Source organism: Xenopus tropicalis, chromosome 5 (assembly GCF_000004195.4).
Source record: "Xenopus tropicalis strain Nigerian chromosome 5, UCB_Xtro_10.0, whole genome shotgun sequence".
Taxonomy (NCBI): Eukaryota; Metazoa; Chordata; class Amphibia; order Anura; family Pipidae; genus Xenopus; species Xenopus tropicalis.
The window spans coordinates 150570578-150590910 of record NC_030681.2 but is presented as its reverse complement, the minus strand read 5'-3'; the positions used below and the strand labels follow the sequence as shown (position 1 = coordinate 150590910).

The 20333-nt window shown below is 51.6% G+C and overlaps 1 protein-coding gene across 1 annotated transcript; it reads left to right on the top strand.

Moving 5' to 3' along the window:
- The first annotated feature begins 2758 nt into the window (after nucleotides 1-2758).
- Nucleotides 2759-20303, top strand: fdft1 (farnesyl-diphosphate farnesyltransferase 1). Its single transcript, NM_001142170.3, is given in 8 exon segments — nucleotides 2759-2867; nucleotides 8822-8919; nucleotides 14003-14186; nucleotides 15761-15889; nucleotides 16843-17034; nucleotides 17268-17444; nucleotides 18365-18517; nucleotides 18622-20303. Coding segments are annotated over 8 exon segments (1251 nt in total). The 5' UTR covers nucleotides 2759-2768; the 3' UTR covers nucleotides 18841-20303.
- The last annotated feature ends 30 nt before the right edge of the window (nucleotides 20304-20333 follow it).

Here is a 20333-nt window from a genome sequence, read left to right as displayed (position 1 = left end):
ATCTGTTTATATGGAGTATTATTATCCCTATCTGTTTATATGGAGTATTATTATTCCTATCTGTTTATATGGAGTATTATTAGCCCTATCTGTTTATATGGAGTATTATTAGCCCTATCTGTTTATATGGAGTATTATTAGCCCTATCTGTTTATAGGGAGTATTATTATCCCTATCTGTTTATAGGGAGTATTATTATCCCTATCTGTTTATATGGAGTATTATTATCCCTATCTGTTTATATGGAGTATTATTAGCCCTATCTGTTTATATGGAGTATTATTAGCCCTATCTGTTTATAGGGAGTATTATTATCCCTATCTGTTTATAGGGAGTATTATTATCCCTACCTGTTTATAGGGAGTATTATTATCCCTATCTGTTTATAGGGAGTATTATTATCCCTATCTGTTTATAGGGAGTATTATTATCCCTATCTGTTTATATGGAGTATTATTATCCCTATCTGTTTATATGGAGTATTATTATCCCTACCTGTTTATAGGGAGTATTATTATCCCTATCTGTTTATAGGGAGTATTATTATCCCTATCTGTTTATAGGGAGTATTATTAGCCCTATCTGTTTATAGGGAGTATTATACCTATCTGTTTATAGGGAGTATTATTATCCCTATCTGTTTATAGGGAGTATTATACCTATCTGTTTATAGGGAGTATTATTAGCCCTATCTGTTTATAGGGAGTATTATTAGCCCTATCTGTTTATAGGGAGTATTATTATCCCTATCTGTTTATAGGGAGTATTATACCTATCTGTTTATAAGGAGTATTATTATCCCTATCTGTTTATAGGGAGTATTATACCTATCTGTTTATAGGGAGTATTATTATCCCTATCTGTTTATAGGGAGTATTATACCTATCTGTTTATAGGGAGTATTATACCTATCTGTTTATAGGGAGTATTATACCTATCTGTTTATAGGGAGTATTATACCTATCTGTTTATAGGGAGTATTATACCTATCTGTTTATAGGGAGTATTATTATCCCTATCTGTTTATAGGGAGTATTATTATCCCTATCTGTTTATAGGGAGTATTATACCTATCTGTTTATAAGGAGTATTATTATCCCTATCTGTTTATAGGGAGTATTATACCTATCTGTTTATAGGGAGTATTATTATCCCTATCTGTTTATAGGGAGTATTATACCTATCTGTTTATAGGGAGTATTATTATCCCTATCTGTTTATAGGGAGTATTATACCTATCTGTTTATAGGGAGTATTATACCTATCTGTTTATAGGGAGTATTATACCTATCTGTTTATAGGGAGTATTATACCTATCTGTTTATAGGGAGTATTATTATCCCTATCTGTTTATAGGGAGTATTATACCTATCTGTTTATAGGGAGTATTATTAGCCCTATCTGTTTATAGGGAGTATTATTATCCCTATCTGTTTATAGGGAGTATTATCCCTATCTGTTTATAGGGAGTATTATTATCCCTATCTGTTTATAGGGAGTATTATCCCTATCTGTTTATAGGGAGTATTATTATCCCTATCTGTTTATAGGGAGTATTATTATCCCTATCTGTTTATAGGGAGTATTATCCCTATCTGTTTATAGGGAGTATTATACCTATCTGTTTATAGGGAGTATTATTATCCCTATCTGTTTATAGGGAGTATTATACCTATCTGTTTATAGGGAGTATTATACCTATCTGTTTATAGGGAGTATTATTATCCCTACCTGTTTATAGGGAGTATTATTATCCATATCTGTTTATAGGGAGTATTATACCTATCTGTTTATAGGGAGTATTATACCTATCTGTTTATAGGGAGTATTATCCCTACCTGTTTATAGGGAGTATTATACCTATCTGTTTATAGGGAGTATTATCCCTACCTGTTTATAGGGAGTATTATTATCCCTATCTGTTTATAGGGAGTATTATTATCCCTATCTGTTTATAGGGAGTATTATACCTATCTGTTTATAGGGAGTATTATCCCTACCTGTTTATAGGGAGTATTATACCTATCTGTTTATAGGGAGTATTATTATCCCTATCTGTTTATAGGGAGTATTATTATCCCTATCTGTTTATAGGGAGTATTATTATCCCTATCTGTTTATAGGGAGTATTATACCTATCTGTTTATAGGGAGTATTATCCCTACCTGTTTATAGGGAGTATTATACCTATCTGTTTATAGGGAGTATTATCCCTACCTGTTTATAGGGAGTATTATACCTATCTGTTTATAGGGAGTATTATTATCCCTATCTGTTTATAGGGAGTATTATACCTATCTGTTTATAGGGAGTATTATCCCTACCTGTTTATAGGGAGTATTATCCCTATCTGTTTATAGGGAGTATTACATTATTGGCACAAGGTACTTAAACCCCCTTTTAACAACTGACTAGAGGCTGGGAAACCTGCAGCCCCGCCCACCGAGCCATCAATGTGTGACGTCGAACGAAAACTTTTCCTATCCAGCCAACAGGCGCGGCGCTCCATACGTCAGCCCAGCAACAGGTCTCCCTTCATTGGTTGGCTTGCACTGGTACGACAGCTAGCTAGCCAATAGGAAAGGTCAGTCCACCAGAGTACCATCAGATTACTGGTTTCCATTGGGAAAGTAGGCGTACCGTGCGCGGTGATTGGCTGTGGGTGCGGAATTGGGCGGTGCCGCCGGAGTGTAGCGGTACTGTATGGATGCGGTATGTAAGGGGTTGGGTTACACAGAGCTCTTTTGCCGGCTTCTATGTGCGCAGCCATGGACATCCTCAGGTCTCTGGGGCACCCGGAGGAGATATACAACCTCGTCAGGTTCAAGATGGGAGCTTGCAGGACTGTGCAGCCCAGGCTGGACCCGGTGAGTTTGGGGGCTCAGTGCATTGTCAGTCCTGTCCTACAGGATGGCATACTGGGGGGTACTGTCAGTCCTACAGGATGGCATGGGGGGTACTGTCAGTCCTACAGGATGGCATGGGGGGTACTGTCAGTCCTACAGGATGGCATGGGGGGTACTGTCAGTCCTACAGGATGGCATACTGGGGGGGGGGGGGGTACTGTCAGTCCTACAGGATGGCATACTGGGGGGGTACTGTCAGTCCTACAGGATGGCATACTGGGGGGGGGGTACTGTCAGTCCTACAGGATGGCATACTGGGGGGGGGTACTGTCAGTCCTACAGGATGGCATACTGGGGGGGGGTACTGTCAGTCCTACAGGATGACATACTGGGGGGGGGGTACTGTCAGTCCTACAGGATGGCATACTGGGGGGGGGTACTGTCAGTCCTACAGGATGGCATACTGGGGGGGGGTACTGTCAGTCCTACAGGATGGCATACTGGGGGGGGGGACTGTCAGTCCTACAGGATGGCATACTGGGGGGTACTGTCAGTCCTACAGGATGGCATGGGGGGTACTGTCAGTCCTACAGGATGGCATACTGGGGGGGGGTACTGTCAGTCCTACAGGATGGCATACTGGGGGGGGGTACTGTCAGTCCTACAGGATGGCATACTGGGGGGGGGTACTGTCAGTCCTACAGGATGGCATACTGGGGGGGGGGGGTACTGTCAGTCCTACAGGATGGCATACTGGGGGGTACTGTCAGTCCTACAGGATGGCATACTGGGGGGGGGTACTGTCAGTCCTACAGGATGGCATACTGGGGGGGGGTACTGTCAGTCCTACAGGATGGCATACTGGGGGGGGGTACTGTCAGTCCTACAGGATGGCATACTGGGGGGGGGTACTGTCAGTCCTACAGGATGGCATACTGGGGGGGGGTACTGTCAGTCCTACAGGATGGCATACTGGGGGGGTACTGTCAGTCCTACAGGATGGCATGGGGGGGTACTGTCAGTCCTACAGGATGGCATGGGGGGTACTGTCAGTCCTACAGGATGGCATGGGGGGTACTGTCAGTCCTACAGGATGGCATGGGGGTACTGTCAGTCCTACAGGATAGCATACTGGGGGGGGTACTGTCAGTCCTACAGGATGGCATGGGGGTACTGTCAGTCCTACAGGATGGCATGGGGGGTACTGTCAGTCCTACAGGATGGCATACTGGGGGGGGGTACTGTCAGTCCTACAGGATGGCATGGGGGTACTGTCAGTCCTACAGGATGGCATGGGGGGTACTGTCAGTCCTACAGGATGGCATGGGGGGTACTGTCAGTCCTACAGGATGGCATGGGGGGTACTGTCAGTCCTACAGGATGGCATGGGGGGTACTGTCAGTCCTACAGGATGGCATGGGGGGTACTGTCAGTCCTACAGGATGGCATGGGGGGTACTGTCAGTCCTACAGGATGGCATGGGGGGGTTACTGTCAGTCCTACAGGATGGCATACTGGGGGGTACTGTCAGTCCTACAGGATGGCATGGGGGGTACTGTCAGTCCTACAGGATGGCATGGGGGGTACTGTCAGTCCTACAGGATGGCATACTGGGGGGTACTGTCAGTCCTACAGGATGGCATGGGGGTACTGTCAGTCCTACAGGATGGCATGGGGGGGGGTACTGTCAGTCCTACAGGATGGCATGGGGGGGTACTGTCAGTCCTACAGGATGGCATGGGGGGTACTGTCAGTCCTACAGAATGGCATGGGGGGTACTGTCAGTCCTACAGGATGGCATGGGGGGTACTGTCAGTCCTACAGGATGGCATGGGGGGTACTGTCAGTCCTACAGGATGGCATGGGGGGTACTGTCAGTCCTACAGGATGGCATGGGGGGTACTGTCAGTCCTACAGGATGGCATGGGGGTACTGTCAGTCCTACAGGATGGCATACTGGGGGGGGGTACTGTCAGTCCTACAGGATGGCATGGGGGGGTACTGTCAGTCCTACAGGATAGCATACTGGGGGGGGTACTGTCAGTCCTACAGGATGGCATGGGGGGTACTGTCAGTCCTACAGGATGGCATGGGGGGGGTACTGTCAGTCCTACAGGATGGCATGGGGGGTACTGTCAGTCCTACAGGATGGCATGGGGGGTACTGTCAGTCCTACAGGATGGCATGGGGGGGTACTGTCAGTCCTACAGGATGGCATGGGGGGTACTGTCAGTCCTACAGGATGGCATTGGGGGTACTGTCAGTCCTACAGAATGGCATACTGGGGGGGGGGTACTGTCAGTCCTACAGGATGGCATGGGGGGGTACTGTCAGTCCTACAGGATGGCATACTGGGGGGGTACTGTCAGTCCTACAGGATGGCATGGGGGTTACTGTCAGTCCTACAGGATGGCATGGGGGGTACTGTCAGTCCTACAGGATGGCATACTGGGGGGGGGTACTGTCAGTCCTACAGGATAGCATACTGGGGGGGGGTACTGTCAGTCCTACAGGATGGCATGGGGGGTACTGTCAGTCCTACAGGATGGCATGCTGGGGGGTACTGTCAGTCCTACAGGATGGCATGGGGGGTACTGTCAGTCCTACAGGATAGCATACTGGGGGGGTACTGTCAGTCCTACAGTATGGCATGGGGGGTACTGTCAGTCCTACAGGATGGCATGGGGGGTACTGTCAGTCCTACAGGATGGCATGGGGGGTACTGTCAGTCCTACAGGATAGCATACTGGGGGGGGTACTGTCAGTCCTACAGGATAGCATACTGGGGGGGTACTGTCAGTCCTACAGGATAGCATACTGGGGGGGTACTGTCAGTCCTACAGGATGGCATGGGGGGTACTGTCAGTCCTACAGGATGGCATGGGGGGTACTGTCAGTCCTACAGGATGGCATGGGGGTTACTGTCAGTCCTACAGGATGGCATGGGGGGTACTGTCAGTCCTACAGGATGGCATGGGGGTTACTGTCAGTCCTACAGGATGGCATGGGGGGTACTGTCAGTCCTACAGGATGGCATGGGGGGTACTGTCAGTCCTACAGGATAGCATACTGGGGGGGTACTGTCAGTCCTACAGTATGGCATGGGGGGTACTGTCAGTCCTACAGGATGGCATGGGGGGTACTGTCAGTCCTACAGGATGGCATGGGGGGGTACTGTCAGTCCTACAGGATAGCATACTGGGGGGGGTACTGTCAGTCCTACAGGATAGCATACTGGGGGGGTACTGTCAGTCCTACAGGATAGCATACTGGGGGGGTACTGTCAGTCCTACAGGATGGCATGGGGGGTACTGTCAGTCCTACAGGATGGCATGGGGGGTACTGTCAGTCCTACAGGATGGCATGGGGGGTTACTGTCAGTCCTACAGGATGGCATGGGGGGTACTGTCAGTCCTACAGGATGGCATGGGGGTTACTGTCAGTCCTACAGGATGGCATGGGGGGTACTGTCAGTCCTACAGGATGGCATGGGGGGTACTGTCAGTCCTACAGGATAGCATACTGGGGGGGTACTGTCAGTCCTACAGTATGGCATGGGGGGTACTGTCAGTCCTACAGGATGGCATGGGGGGTACTGTCAGTCCTACAGGATGGCATGGGGGGTACTGTCAGTCCTACAGGATAGCATACTGGGGGGGTACTGTCAGTCCTACAGGATAGCATACTGGGGGGGTACTGTCAGTCCTACAGGATAGCATACTGGGGGGGTACTGTCAGTCCTACAGGATAGCATACTGGGGGGGTACTGTCAGTCCTACAGGATGGCATGGGGGGTACTGTCAGTCCTACAGGATGGCATGGGGGGTACTGTCAGTCCTACAGGATGGCATGGGGGTTACTGTCAGTCCTACAGGATGGCATGGGGGGTACTGTCAGTCCTACAGGATGGCATGGGGGTTACTGTCAGTCCTACAGGATGGCATGGGGGGTACTGTCAGTCCTACAGGATGGCATGGGGGGTACTGTCAGTCCTACAGGATAGCATACTGGGGGGGTACTGTCAGTCCTACAGTATGGCATGGGGGGTACTGTCAGTCCTACAGGATGGCATGGGGGGTACTGTCAGTCCTACAGGATGGCATGGGGGGTACTGTCAGTCCTACAGGATAGCATACTGGGGGGGGTACTGTCAGTCCTACAGGATAGCATACTGGGGGGGTACTGTCAGTCCTACAGGATAGCATACTGGGGGGGTACTGTCAGTCCTACAGGATGGCATGGGGGGTACTGTCAGTCCTACAGGATGGCATGGGGGGTACTGTCAGTCCTACAGGATGGCATGGGGGTTACTGTCAGTCCTACAGGATGGCATGGGGGGTACTGTCAGTCCTACAGGATGGCATGGGGGTTACTGTCAGTCCTACAGGATGGCATGGGGGGTACTGTCAGTCCTACAGGATGGCATGGGGGGTACTGTCAGTCCTACAGGATGGCATGGGGGGTACTGTCAGTCCTACAGGATGGCATGGGGGGTACTGTCAGTCCTACAGGATAGCATACAGGGGGGGTACTGTCAGTCCTACAGTATGGCATGGGGGGGGTACTGTCAGTCCTACAGGATGGCATGGGGGGTACTGTCAGTCCTACAGTATGGCATGGGGGGTACTGTCAGTCCTACAGTATGGCATGGGGGGTACTGTCAGTCCTACAGTATGGCATGGGGGGTACTGTCAGTCCTACAGGATGGCATGGGGGGTACTGTCAGTCCTACAGTATGGCATGGGGGGGGGGTACTGTCAGTCCTACAGTATGGCATGGGGGGGGTACTGTCAGTCCTACAGGATGGCATGGGGGGGTACTGTCAGTCCTACAGGATGGCATGGGGGGTACTGTCAGTCCTACAGGATGGCATGGGGGGTACTGTCAGTCCTACAGGATGGCATGGGGGGGTACTGTCAGTCCTACAGGATGGCATGGGGGGGTACTGTCAGTCCTACAGGATGGCATGCTGGGGGCAGGGGGTACTGTCAGTCCTACAGCATGGCATGCTTGGGGCATGGGATACGGTCAGTTCTGTAGGATGGCATGCTGGGGGCAGGGAGTACTATCAGTCCCATGGGATGGCATGCTGGGGGTAAGGGTACTGCATTGTTTGGAATGTGTAGGTCAGGGTGTATAAGGGGGTTATACTGTACCTCCCCCCTAATGCTCAGCGCTGTGCAGTATTTAAGCTCAATATAAATCTAGGGTGGCATGGCCGAGCACCCCATATGTGTATCATAACCTGCCCAGTAGCCCAATGGCACCCACCAACCTGTCACATAAACAACAAGGCTAATTAAAGGCTAATTAAAGTCTGGCTAAGCTTATAATTATGACAGGGATGATTACATTAATATCCTTAGGGGGGAAGGGAACAGAGGAGCCAGAAATGGGCAGGAATGTTGTGTATATATATATATAGTGTGAATAAAGGGCATGTACCAAGTGCAGCGTTTGGGCCTGGGACCTTCATGTAACACTGAGTGCTTGTGCCTTCCTTCCTGGCAGTCAGTCTGGAGTGCAGAGAGTTAAAGTTTTTCGGAGGCTGGCCCCGCCCACTCTGGGTGAGCCATGAAAACATTGCAGGGGGGTGGGCGTGTTGGCAGTTTGTGTTGGGAGAAGCCCTCGTTGCCTGTTGCAATGCCAGTGACTATGGGCACCACTAGGGCCCCCCTTCTGTACCCCAGGGCACTTGCCCCCGGGCCTCGCGCAACATTATTTTAGGTTCCCAGCACGGGGGAAGGTTCTGCCAAGTTTGGCCGATGGCCAGCGTGAATTGCAAAACAGCAGTCTCCCTGTTCAAGCGGACTCTCTCTCTGGGCCCAGCTCAGAAGCCTTGTGGCCAGCGCTCCCTGCTGACTGCCAGCCGCCTACAGGAGAGGGGCCTGAAGGAGGGCCGCACGGTGCAGATCTGCTTCTCCCCGCAGAGCCAGGCAGTGTGCAGGGTTCATCCTGTCTATTTGCTCCAACAGGACTCCATGAGCGAGAGCCTGCAGACCTGCTACCGATACCTCAACGAGACCAGCAGGAGCTTTGCCGCCGTCATACAAGCGCTGGATGGCGAGTTACGGTGAGTCACATGGTCTGGGAGATACTCTGTACAAGGGGTGATCCGTGTTACACAGCCCTGTTACAGATAGGGGTCTGTACTGTACTGCCCTGGGGACAATGCACTCTCTCCATATACACCACTGTGTGCCCCCTACCCGCCTGTACTGCCCTGGGGACAATGCACTCTCTCCATATACCCCACTATGTACCCCCTACCCGCCTGTACTGCCCTGGGGTCCTGTAGCATTGCACTCTCTCCATATACCCCACTATGTACCCCCTACCCGCCTGTACTGCCCTGGGGTCCTGTAGCATTGCACTCTCTCCATATACCCCACTATGTACCCCCTACCCGCCTGTACTGCCCTGGGGTCCTGTAGCATTGCACTCTCTCCATATACCCCACTATGTACCCCCTACCCGCCTGTACTGCCCTGGGGTCCTGTAGCAATGCACTCTCTCCATATACATCACTATGTACCCCCTACCCGCCTGTACTGCCCTGGGGTCCTGTAGCAATGCACTCTCTCCAAATACCCCACTATGTGCCCCCTACCCGCCTGTACTGCCCTGGGGTCCTGTAGCAATGCACTCTCTCCATATACCCCACTATGTACCCCCTACATGCCTGTACTGCCCTGGGGTCCTGTAGCATTGCACTCTCTCCATATACCCCACTATGTACCCCCTACCCGCCTGTACTGCCCTGGGGTCCTGTAGCAATGCACTCTCTCCATATACATCACTATGTACCCCCTACCCGCCTGTACTGCCCTGGGGTCCTGTAGCAATGCACTCTCTCCATATACACCACTATGTGCCACCTACCCGCCTGTACTGCCCTGGGGTCCTGTAGCAATGCACTCTCTCCATATACATCACTATGTACCCCCTACCCGCCTGTACTGCCCTGGGGTCCTGTAGCAATGCACTCTCTCCATATACACCACTATGTGCCACCTACCCGCCTGTACTGCCCTGGGGTCCTGTAGCAATGCACTCTCTCCATATACACCAGTATGTGCCTCATACCCGCCTGTACAGCATACCCGACTGTACCACATTATACCCCACTATGTACCCCCTACCCGTCTGTACTGCCCTGGGGTCCTGTAGCAGTGTGCCACATTATACTCCACTATGTGCCCCCTACCCACCTGTAGTGCCCTGGAGTCCTGTAGCAATGTGCCACCTTATACCCCACTATGTGCCCCCTACCCACCTGTACTGCCCTGGAGTCCTGTAGCAATGTGCCACCTTATACCCCACTATGTGCCCCCTACCCACCTGTACTGCCCTGGAGTCCTGTAGCGATGTGCCACATTATACCCCACTATGTGCCCCCTACCCACCTGTACTGCCCTGGGGTCCTGTAGCAATGCACCATATTATACCCCACCCTGTGCCTAACCATCTGTACTGCCCTGAGTCCTGTAGCTGACCTATAGTAGTGTGTGCCCGGTGCAGTTGGAATGCCAGCCGGGCACAAAGCCCCGGTGTTAAGTTACATTGCTATGGGGATGTGCAGCCTTTGCTTGTTGTTTCATCTGTGGTCAGTTTTCAGCAACGACCAATCATTTTTGTGTAGAACAGAGTGGGTGTGTCCTTATCAGTGCGGCCAGAGGTGCCTGCGCTCCCTGGGATCTTTACACAATTGCCCCTCTGTGCCCCTCAGCCGGCTGGGTGTATTGTTGTCGTTAGGTTGGTCACTCCTACTGCCTGCCCCAGGCACTAACACTCCCAGCCCCGCCCAGTGTTTATTTATAAAGCCCAGAGCCTGGCACGTTGCATGGATGGAGTGCGGGAAATTTCAAGCTGTCACTGTTTATTCTGTGCAGGTCCGGACTGGGATTCAGAATAGGCCCTGGCATTCCCAGTACCCAGAGCCCCCCCCCCCCAGCCCAATAAATAGTGACTGTCTGTGGCACCTTACAGCCCCCCTGGCATTCCCAGTACCCAGAGCCCCCCCCCCAGCCCAATAAATAGTGACTGTCTGTGGCACCTTACAGCCCCCCTGGCATTCCCAGTACCCAGAGCCCCCCCCCCCCCAGCCCAATAAATAGTGACTGTCTGTGGCACCTTACAGCCCCCCTGGCATTCCCAGTACCCAGAGGCACAAACAGCCCCCCCAGCCCAATAAATAGTGACTGTCTGTGGCACCTTATAGCCCCCCTGGCATTCCCAGTACCCAGAGGCACAAACAGCCCCCCCCAGCCCAATAAATAGTGACTGTCTGTGGCACCTTACAGCCCCCCTGGCATTCCCAGTACCCAGAGCCCCCCAGCCCAATAAATAGTGACTGTCTGTGGCACCTTACAGCCCCCCTGGCATTCCCAGTACCCAGAGGCACAAACAGCCCCCCCCAGCCCAATAAATAGTGAGTGTGTATGGCACCTTACAGCCCCCCTGGCATTCCCAGTACCCAGAGGCACAAACAGCCCCCCCCCCCAGCCCAATAAATAGTGAGTGTCTGTGGCACCTTACAGCCCCCTGGCATTCCCAGTACCCAGAGGCACAAACAGCCCCCCCAGCCCAATAAATAGTGACTGTCTGTGGCACCTTACAGCCCCCCCGGCATTCCCAGTACCCAGAGGCACAAACAGCCCCCCCAGCCCAATAAATAGTGACTGTCTGTGGCACCTTACAGCCCCCCTGGCATTCCCAGTACCCAGAGGCACAAACAGCCCCCCCCAGCCCAATAAATAGTGACTGTCTGTGGCACCTTACAGCCCCCCTGGCATTCCCAGTACCCAGAGGCACAAACAGCCCCCCCCCAGCCCAATAAATAGTGACTGTCTGTGGCACCTTACAGCCCCCCTGGCATTCCCAGTACCCAGAGGCACAAACAGCCCCCCCAGCCCAATAAATAGTGACTGTCTGTGGCACCTTACAGCCCCCCTGGCATTCCCAGTACCCAGAGGCACAAACAGCACCCCCCCCCAGCCCAATAAATAGTGACTATCTGTGGCACCTTACAGCCCCCCCGGTATTCCCAGTACCAGAGGCACAAACAGCCCCCCCCCCCCAGCCCAATAAATAGTGACTGTCTGTGGCACCTTACAGCCCCCCTGGCATTCCCAGTACCCAGAGGCACAAACAGCCCCCCCCAGCCCAATAAATAGTGACTGTCTGTGGCACCTTACAGCCCCCCTGGCATTCCCAGTACCCAGAGGCACAAACAGCCCCCCCCCCAGCCCAATAAATAGTGACTGTCTGTGGCACCTTACAGCCCCCCTGGCATTCCCAGTACCCAGAGGCACAAACAGCCCCCCCAGCCCAATAAATAGTGACTGTCTGTGGCACCTTACAGCCCCCCTGGCATTCCCAGTACCCAGAGGCACAAACAGCCCCCCCCAGCCCAATAAATAGTGACTGTCTGTGGCACCTTACAGCCCCCCTGGCATTCCCAGTACCCAGAGGCACAACAGCCCCCCCCCCAGGCCCAATAAATAGTGACTGTCTGTGGCACCTTACAGCCCCCCTGGCATTCCCAGTACCCAGAGGCACAAACAGCCCCCCCAGCCCAATAAATAGTGACTGTCTGTGGCACCTTACAGCCCCCCTGGCATTCCCAGTACCCAGAGGCACAAACAAGCCCCCCAGCCCAATAAATAGTGACTGTCTGTGGCACCTTACAGCCCCCTGGCATTCCCAGTACCCAGAGGCACAAACAGCACCCCCCCCCAGCCCAATAAATAGTGACTATCTGTGGCACCTTACAGCCCCCCCGGCATTCCCAGTACCCAGAGGCACAAACAGCCCCCCAGCCCAATAAATAGTGACTGTCTGTGGCACCTTACAGCCCCCCTGGCATTCCCAGTACCCAGAGGCACAAACAGCCCCCCCCCCAGCCCAATAAATAGTGACTGTCTGTGGCACCTTACAGCCCCCCTGGCATTCCCAGTACCCAGAGGCACAAACAGCCCTCCCAGCCCAATAAATAGTGACTGTCTGTGGCACCTTACAGCCCCCCTGGCATTCCCAGTACCCAGAGGCACAAAACAGCCCCCCCAGCCCAATAAATAGTGACTGTCTGTGGCACCTTACAGCCCCCCTGGCATTCCCAGTACCCAGAGGCACAAACAGCCCTCCCAGCCCAATAAATAGTGACTGTCTGTGGCACCTTACAGCCCCCCTGGCATTCCCCAGTACCCAGAGGCACAAACAGCCCCCCCAGCCCAATAAATAGTGACTGTCTGTGGCACCTTACAGCCCCCCTGGCATTCCCAGTACCCAGAGGCCCAAACAGCCCCCCCCCCAGCCCAATAAATAGTGACTGTCTGTGGCACCTTACAGCCCCCCCTGGCATTCCCAGTACCCAGAGGCACAAACAGCCCCCCCAGCCCAATAAATAGTGACTGTCTGTGGCACCTTACAGCCCCCCTGGCATTCCAGTACCCAGAGGCACAAACAGCCCCCCAGCCCAATAAATAGTGACTGTCTGTGGCACCTTACAGCCCCCCCGGCATTCCCAGTACCCAGAGGCACAAACAGCCCCCCCAGTCCAATAAATAGTGACTGTCTGTGGCACCTTACAGCCCCCCTGGCATTCCCAGTACCCAGAGGCACAAACAGCCCCCCAGCCCAATAAATAGTGACTGTCTGTGGCACCTTACAGCCCCCCCGGCATTCCCAGTACCCAGAGGCACAAACAGCCCCCCCAGCCCAATATTCTCCAACCAAAATGAAACAGGAAGAAAGCTTGAGGAAGAGAACCCTTTAAACACACGTTTGCTGACCACTTCCTGCTGTGCTTCTCTTCCTGCCTATTCTCTCCCCAAATCCACTTCTCTCTTTTTACCCATCTAATTGCTCCTTCTGATTGGTCTGATACGGTTACTGCCCAACCTTATTCAGTTCACCCACTGGGCACTGGGAGTAGTTTGGCCACTTTGGATTGGATGAGAGAGATACAGCACTGAGTATTGTACATCAATATGTATATAGGGAAACGAGGCAGGAGTGATAATGGTTTGCACAGTGCCACTCCCTATAGTACCATGGCAACCATGATCTAATGGTTGGTTGCCCAATTAGCTCCGCCCATGTATATAAGCATAGCCAAGCTGTACCCGCCTGTAACCCGTGTGTTTTTGTGCCAGGCACGCGGTGTGTATATTCTACCTGGTGCTGCGGGCTCTGGATACGGTGGAAGACGACATGACCATAGCCCTGGAGACCAAGATCCCCATGTTGCACGACTTCCACACCTACCTGTACCAGGAGGACTGGCGCTACATGCACAGTAAGGAGAAGGACAAACAGGTGCTGGAGGATTTCCCCACGGTAAGGAACCCCCATGGGGTCTCATTGGTACCAATGGGAGAATCTGCTTAATGGGCTTGATCACCTTTAAAGGGGACCCTAAGAAATAATTCCAAATCCTTTTGAATCGGGGTAGTAGAGCAAAATGAACTTTACTTACACTATTTCAATTATTGAATTTATTTCCCCTTCAGTCCTGGAGTATACAGTCACAGCCAGCAGGCCGGCGCCATTTTGTGTGCATTGTTATTAAGGCGGATCTTTGTATCCCCCCAAAATCTTATGCATTTGCCATCTAGGTGATATCTAGGAAGTGCTGAATGGGAAGTTAAAGTCATTGTTATTAAAAACCTGAGCTGTCAATCATATATTGCCTGCCCCGCCTCTTTGCCTGCAGCATAGAGGCGGGGCAGGCAATATATGATTGACAGCTCAGATTGTTAAATACATTTATAACAGATATGGATGATTTAATTAAAAAAAAGAATTTGGGGTTCAAGTTTATTCTTCAATAGTTTGGCATTTAATCAGCTGTATGGTTACTAGGGTCCAAATTACCCTAGCAACCAGGCAGGGGTTGAAACAGAAATACGAATAGGAGCGGGTCTGAATACAAAGAAAAGTCATAAAATAAATAAGGACAGAATTGCAGCCTCACAGAGCAATAGTTTATTGGCTTCCGGGGTCAGTGACCCCCTTTGCAAAGGGAAGCAAATCAAAAACTAGAAAGAATAAAAATGAAGACCAACTGAAAATTTGCTAAGAAATGGCCACTCACACCGTTCTGCTATATGAAGGCCCCGCAGAGAAGAGCAGTCTCTTTAGGTGTCTCTCAAAGGTGATGTTGCTGTGGGGCTCTGGGTCGGCAGCCATTCCCCCCCCGCCATTATTATTATTATTAACATTTATTTATAAAGCGCCAACATATCCCGCAGCGCTGTACAATAAGTGGGTTCCATACATTGGGCATACAGAGTAACATATAAAGCAATCAGTAACCGATACAAGAGGGGAAGGGAGCCCTGCCCAAAAGAGCTTACACTCTACAAGGAGTAACATATAAAGCAACCAATAACCGATACAGGAGGGGAAGAGAGCCCTGCCCAAAAGAGCTTACACTCTACAAGGAGTAACATATAAAGCAATCAGTAACCGATACAAGAGGGGAAGGGAGCCCTGCCCAAAAGAGCTTACACTCTACAAGGAGTAACATATAAAGCAATCAGTAACCGATACAAGAGGGGAAGGGAGCCCTGCCCAAAAGAGCTTACACTCTACAAGGAGTAACATATAAAGCAACCAATAACCGATACAAGAGGGGAAGAGGGCCCTGCCCAAAAGAGCTTACACTCTACAAGGAGTAACATATAAAGCAATCAATAACCGATACAAGAGGGGAAGAGGGCCCTGCCCAAAAGAGCTTACACTCTACAAGGAGTAACATATAAAGCAACCAATAACCGATACAAGAGGGGAAGAGAGCCCTGCCCAAAAGAGCTTACAATCTACAAAATAGGCCTAAGGGCCCCTACACTCACCCCTGTACCTGGGGCACTGCCCCCCTCCGGCCTAATGATACATTTGTCCCCTCACAGATTTCTCTGGAGTTTCGGAAACTGGCGGTGATTTACCAGGAAGTCATAGCGGATATCTGCCACAGGATGGGAGTAGGAATGGCCGAATATTTGGAGAAGAAGGTCGAGACCCTGCAGGAGTGGGACCAGGTATGGGCTGCGTTGGGCACCGTCCCTGCTCCCCCTCCCCCCCATACGGCTTCTGCGCCCCCACACATCACTTGCTTCCTTTACTCATTCGCCATTTGGTATCACGAACTTATGCCTTACAGCCGGGCTGGGCCAACATTACGCCCAGGGCTGCCATCAGAAATCACGGGGCCTCTCATCTCCCCCCCCCAGCATCCTTCAGCTCCCCCCAGCATCCTCCAGCTCCCCACCCCAGCATCCTCCAGCTCCCCACCCAGCATCCTTCAGCTCCCCACCCCAGCATCCTCCAGCTCCCCACCCCAGCATCCTCCAGCTCCCCCTCTCAGCATCCTCCAGCTCCCCCTCTCAGCATCCTCCAGCTCCCCCCTCTCAGCATCCTCCAGCTCCCCCCCCTCAGCATCCTCCAGCTTCCCACCCCAGCATCCTCCAGCTCCCCCCCTCAGCATCCTCCAGCTCCACTCCCCAGCATCCTCTAGGCCCCCCCCCCACTTCCCAGCATCCTCCTCAACATCCTCCCACCAGCATCCTCCCCCCAGCTCCATCCTCCAGGGACCTCCAGCTTCGGCCTGCTTCCTCCGTCCTTCGGCTGCATCTGTCCCCCGCCTCCCCGCTGCATCACAACACTTTTATAGGTTGCGCCCCATGCGTACTGATGTCACACGCATGCACGGGGCGCAACCAATCAGGGCCTGTAATTCTTTAAAGGGGGCCGCGGAGTGGGCGGGCTGGATTAAAAAGGCCAACAGGCTGGACGTGGCCCACGGGCTGTAGTTTGCCCACCCCTGCCTTACAGTTTCACAGGGGATGTGCAACCCATCTCTTTTTTTAAAGCTAAAGTGCAAGTTAACCTAAACATGTAATGTTAGTTATAGTCTATACATATCTGATCCCACCCTGTGTTTTATTCGTGTCAGTAATTAGCGAATGACTTTGTCTCCCCTCCCCCCCGGCAGTACTGTCACTATGTCGCTGGCCTGGTCGGCATCGGTCTGTCCCGATTGTTTTCAGCCTCCGAGCTGGAAGATCCAATCGTGGGCCTGGACACCAAGCTCTCAAATTCTATGGGACTTTTCCTGCAGAAAACCAACATCATCCGAGACTACCTGGAGGACCAGATGGAGGGCCGCGAGTTCTGGCCCAAAGAGGCAAGTGGCTAGACTGGCCCTTCAGCATTGCTTGGGCCACAAACCCCAGGATCCCCTGTCAGGCATTGGCGGGAGTATCTAGTAATTAATATATATGTGCTTTGTACTTGTAGCCATAATCTCCACTTCTGTAGTCTCCGTTAGCTGCTGGAGGGCCCCCATCTCTCACCCTAAAACCCAGACCCTGTGAAGCTTTCTGCCTACCGACCTTTCCATTCTGCTTTGTGTGTCAGGTTTGGGGCAAGTATGGGAAGAAGCTGTCAGACCTGGCCAACCCGGAGAGGATCGTCCCCGCCGTGCACTGTATGAACGAGCTGATAACCAACGCGTTGCACCACGTGCCCGACGTCCTCACTTACCTGTCCCGCCTGAAGAACCAGAGCGTCTTCAACTTCTGTGCAATTCCACAGGTCAGAGAGCCATTTTGCTTCTTTGCCCATCATCCTTCTGCTGGGCTGGCCAACTTTCTTCTGCTCAGGGGGCCATCTTCCCCTTCGTCTGGCAGCCATCTTTCTTTTCCAGAATCGGCTATCTTCCTTACGCCTGGGAAGCCATCTAAGCACCCCCTGAGTGGGGCAGGATAACTAGCATGGAATCCCTGATATATATGTCCTGAAATCTCTGGTTAATGGAGATAGTTTCGGACTGGGGCACATTGGCCATTTATAAAGCCTGATGCCAGCAGCCAATCACAGTGTTCTGTAGATAAGGTCCCATCTTTCCAGCAGCCCCCCATGCTATGTGATCAGAGGGGATCTAATGTGCCTATAGTGTATGCATAATGTCCCATATGCCCGCCCTCAAGTCACTGATTGGCTAGTGACTGCTAACAGCTTAGAGCAGGGATCCTCAAACTGCGGCCCACGGGCCAGATCCGGCCCCCCAAGGTAATTTACGTGGCCCCTGCTGCGTCCTCACCCCTGGCTACTGTCTGTCTGCAGACCCTGCGGGGGAGCAGGGAGCCGGAGGATGCAATGGGGAACAGGGAGTGAGAGGACGCAGCAAGGAGCAGGGAGCGGGTCGTAGTTTGAGGAACCAGGGGGCATAGTTTGAGGACTACAGTTTAACCCCCCCAACAGTCTGAGGGACCATGAACTGGTCCCATGTTTAAAAAGTTTGAGGACCCCTGGCTTAGAGAGCTGAAAGCAGGAAGTAGTGTTCTGGCTATTATGTTAGACATCTGCCTTTATAGATTACATTTTTGCCTAACTATTTTACAAATATTTTTTATTTTGCTCAGTCAGTCTATTTTACCCAGTTTCATTTTTACACTGAACTGTTCCTTTAGGGCGCACCATGGTCTGTGTAATTATTCTGCTCCCCTCTCTAGGTGATGGCCATCGCCACCTTGGCCGCATGTTACAATAACCAGCAGGTGTTTAAGGGGGTGGTAAAGATCCGCAAAGGGCAGGCAGTGACCATGATGATGGACGCCACCAACATAGAGGCAGTGAGAGCCATTATGTACCAGTATGTAGAGGAGGTGAGTGCTGTGCCGCCGCTAAACTCGCCTCCCATAGGTGGAGAAAAGGACACACCCACCAGCGTTATTACTATATATTATAATCTCCCCCTTTTAATCTGCAGATCTATCAGAAAATCCCCCTGACAGACCCCTCGTCCGGCCGCACCCAACACATCATCGTTTCAATTAGGAATTTGAGTCTGTCCAACTCTGGCTCGTTAGCGTCCCGCAACCATTTCTCCCCCATCTACTTGTCGTGCGTGATGCTATTGGCCGCCATCAGCTGGCAGTACCTCAGCACGGTGTCCCAGGGGTCGGAGGAGGTGCACAGCCGCCAGTGAGGGCGGGGCTTACGGAGGGACGTCCCATGGCGCTGGGATCCTTCTCACTGCAGAATGTGGCAAGCACAAAGGGAACCTTCCGCCCCTCCCCAAATGGACTTTATTTACACAAAGGATTATGGGATTGAATCAGCAATATTCTGATGATGGTTTGTGATTGGGAAAATAATAGCACTTAATGCACCTTTATCCAGAGTCCGACGCCCCACAGGCGCCTTCTTACCCTTCTACGTTTTCCTGATTTATTTCCCTCAAACGCCGACAGTTCTGATTGGCTCTCCTGGCTCAACATGTGACTCCTGCCACGGTACTGCCTGCCTTCTGGATGACGTTGGTGGTTTCGGACAGAAGCGAGACGAGACAGTTGTATTGATTTTAGGGTCCCTGATGGACAGTATCTTGCCTGGGCACCCGTATAAGGGTGGGGGTCCCCTAAAGCGTCTGCCTTGCTCTGTATTTAGCCACACTGTGCTACAGTAATCCAATAATCTGTGTGAACAATAGCAACACATGCAGGCTGAAATGTAGCATTCAACAGTTGCACCAGCATTGTTTACTCAACCCATAAACCTGATTGGCCAGTGAACAACATAGGCCAACCAGCAACAGGATGGGGCTGAACTTTAATTGGTGGGATCAGCGCAGAAATGTGGCCATATTGCCTGCACCCACTGATAGATGCCTTGGTCGTTACCAAGCTGTGGTCCCTCCATCACCCTGTGCTGTCAGTGGGACTATGGGAGTTGTAGTTTAACAGGAGAGAGGCAGGCTGGTCATTGTGGACTAACTGGAAATGTGTATGCCAATGGGAAATGGGCTGATGTGCAGATATAAATATTATACGGGTTATTTTAATAGGTAGTACCATAAACCAGCGGTTTTAAAGGAAGATTTTCAGCAAATTTTAGTTTATTTTAGCAAATTGTTGTTTCCTGAGATGTGAATCTCCTACTGAGATCGGTGGGTCATGTGAGGGGGGATTGGAGCGCACGGTTTCCCCCATGTTTTGGGCAGGTAATGAACTAACTGTTCCAGTAGCTGATCTGGTCGCAGCTATGTTTCTGGGAACTGAGCAAATCAGGCACATAGTTTCCTATGGAGCTGCACACACACACAAACAGGGAAGCCTGCGCCATGCATATCCCTGTGCTGACAGACCTACCATAGTGACTCCAATGTGCCCTATTAGTCATAGCTGTCCATAAACAGACTCCGCCCACACGTGATGTCGCTGTTCATGTGTCGCATGTTCTCATTGACGGCATAACACACCATGATTGGTTCCCAAGATTCAGCCCAATCGGCTCAGGCTTCTGCCCGACTGGTTAAACTGGTAGATAATAATGCGCTGGGAGTAGCAGTTCAACTCCTGTACACGTAGGAGTGTTGGAAATAACCTGTATTGTGACATTGTTATACAATGTGCTTTCATTTTTATTAAATAAAAGTTCTTGTAAAACTTCCCCCCGTGTTTCTACTTTTGGGGACCTCCC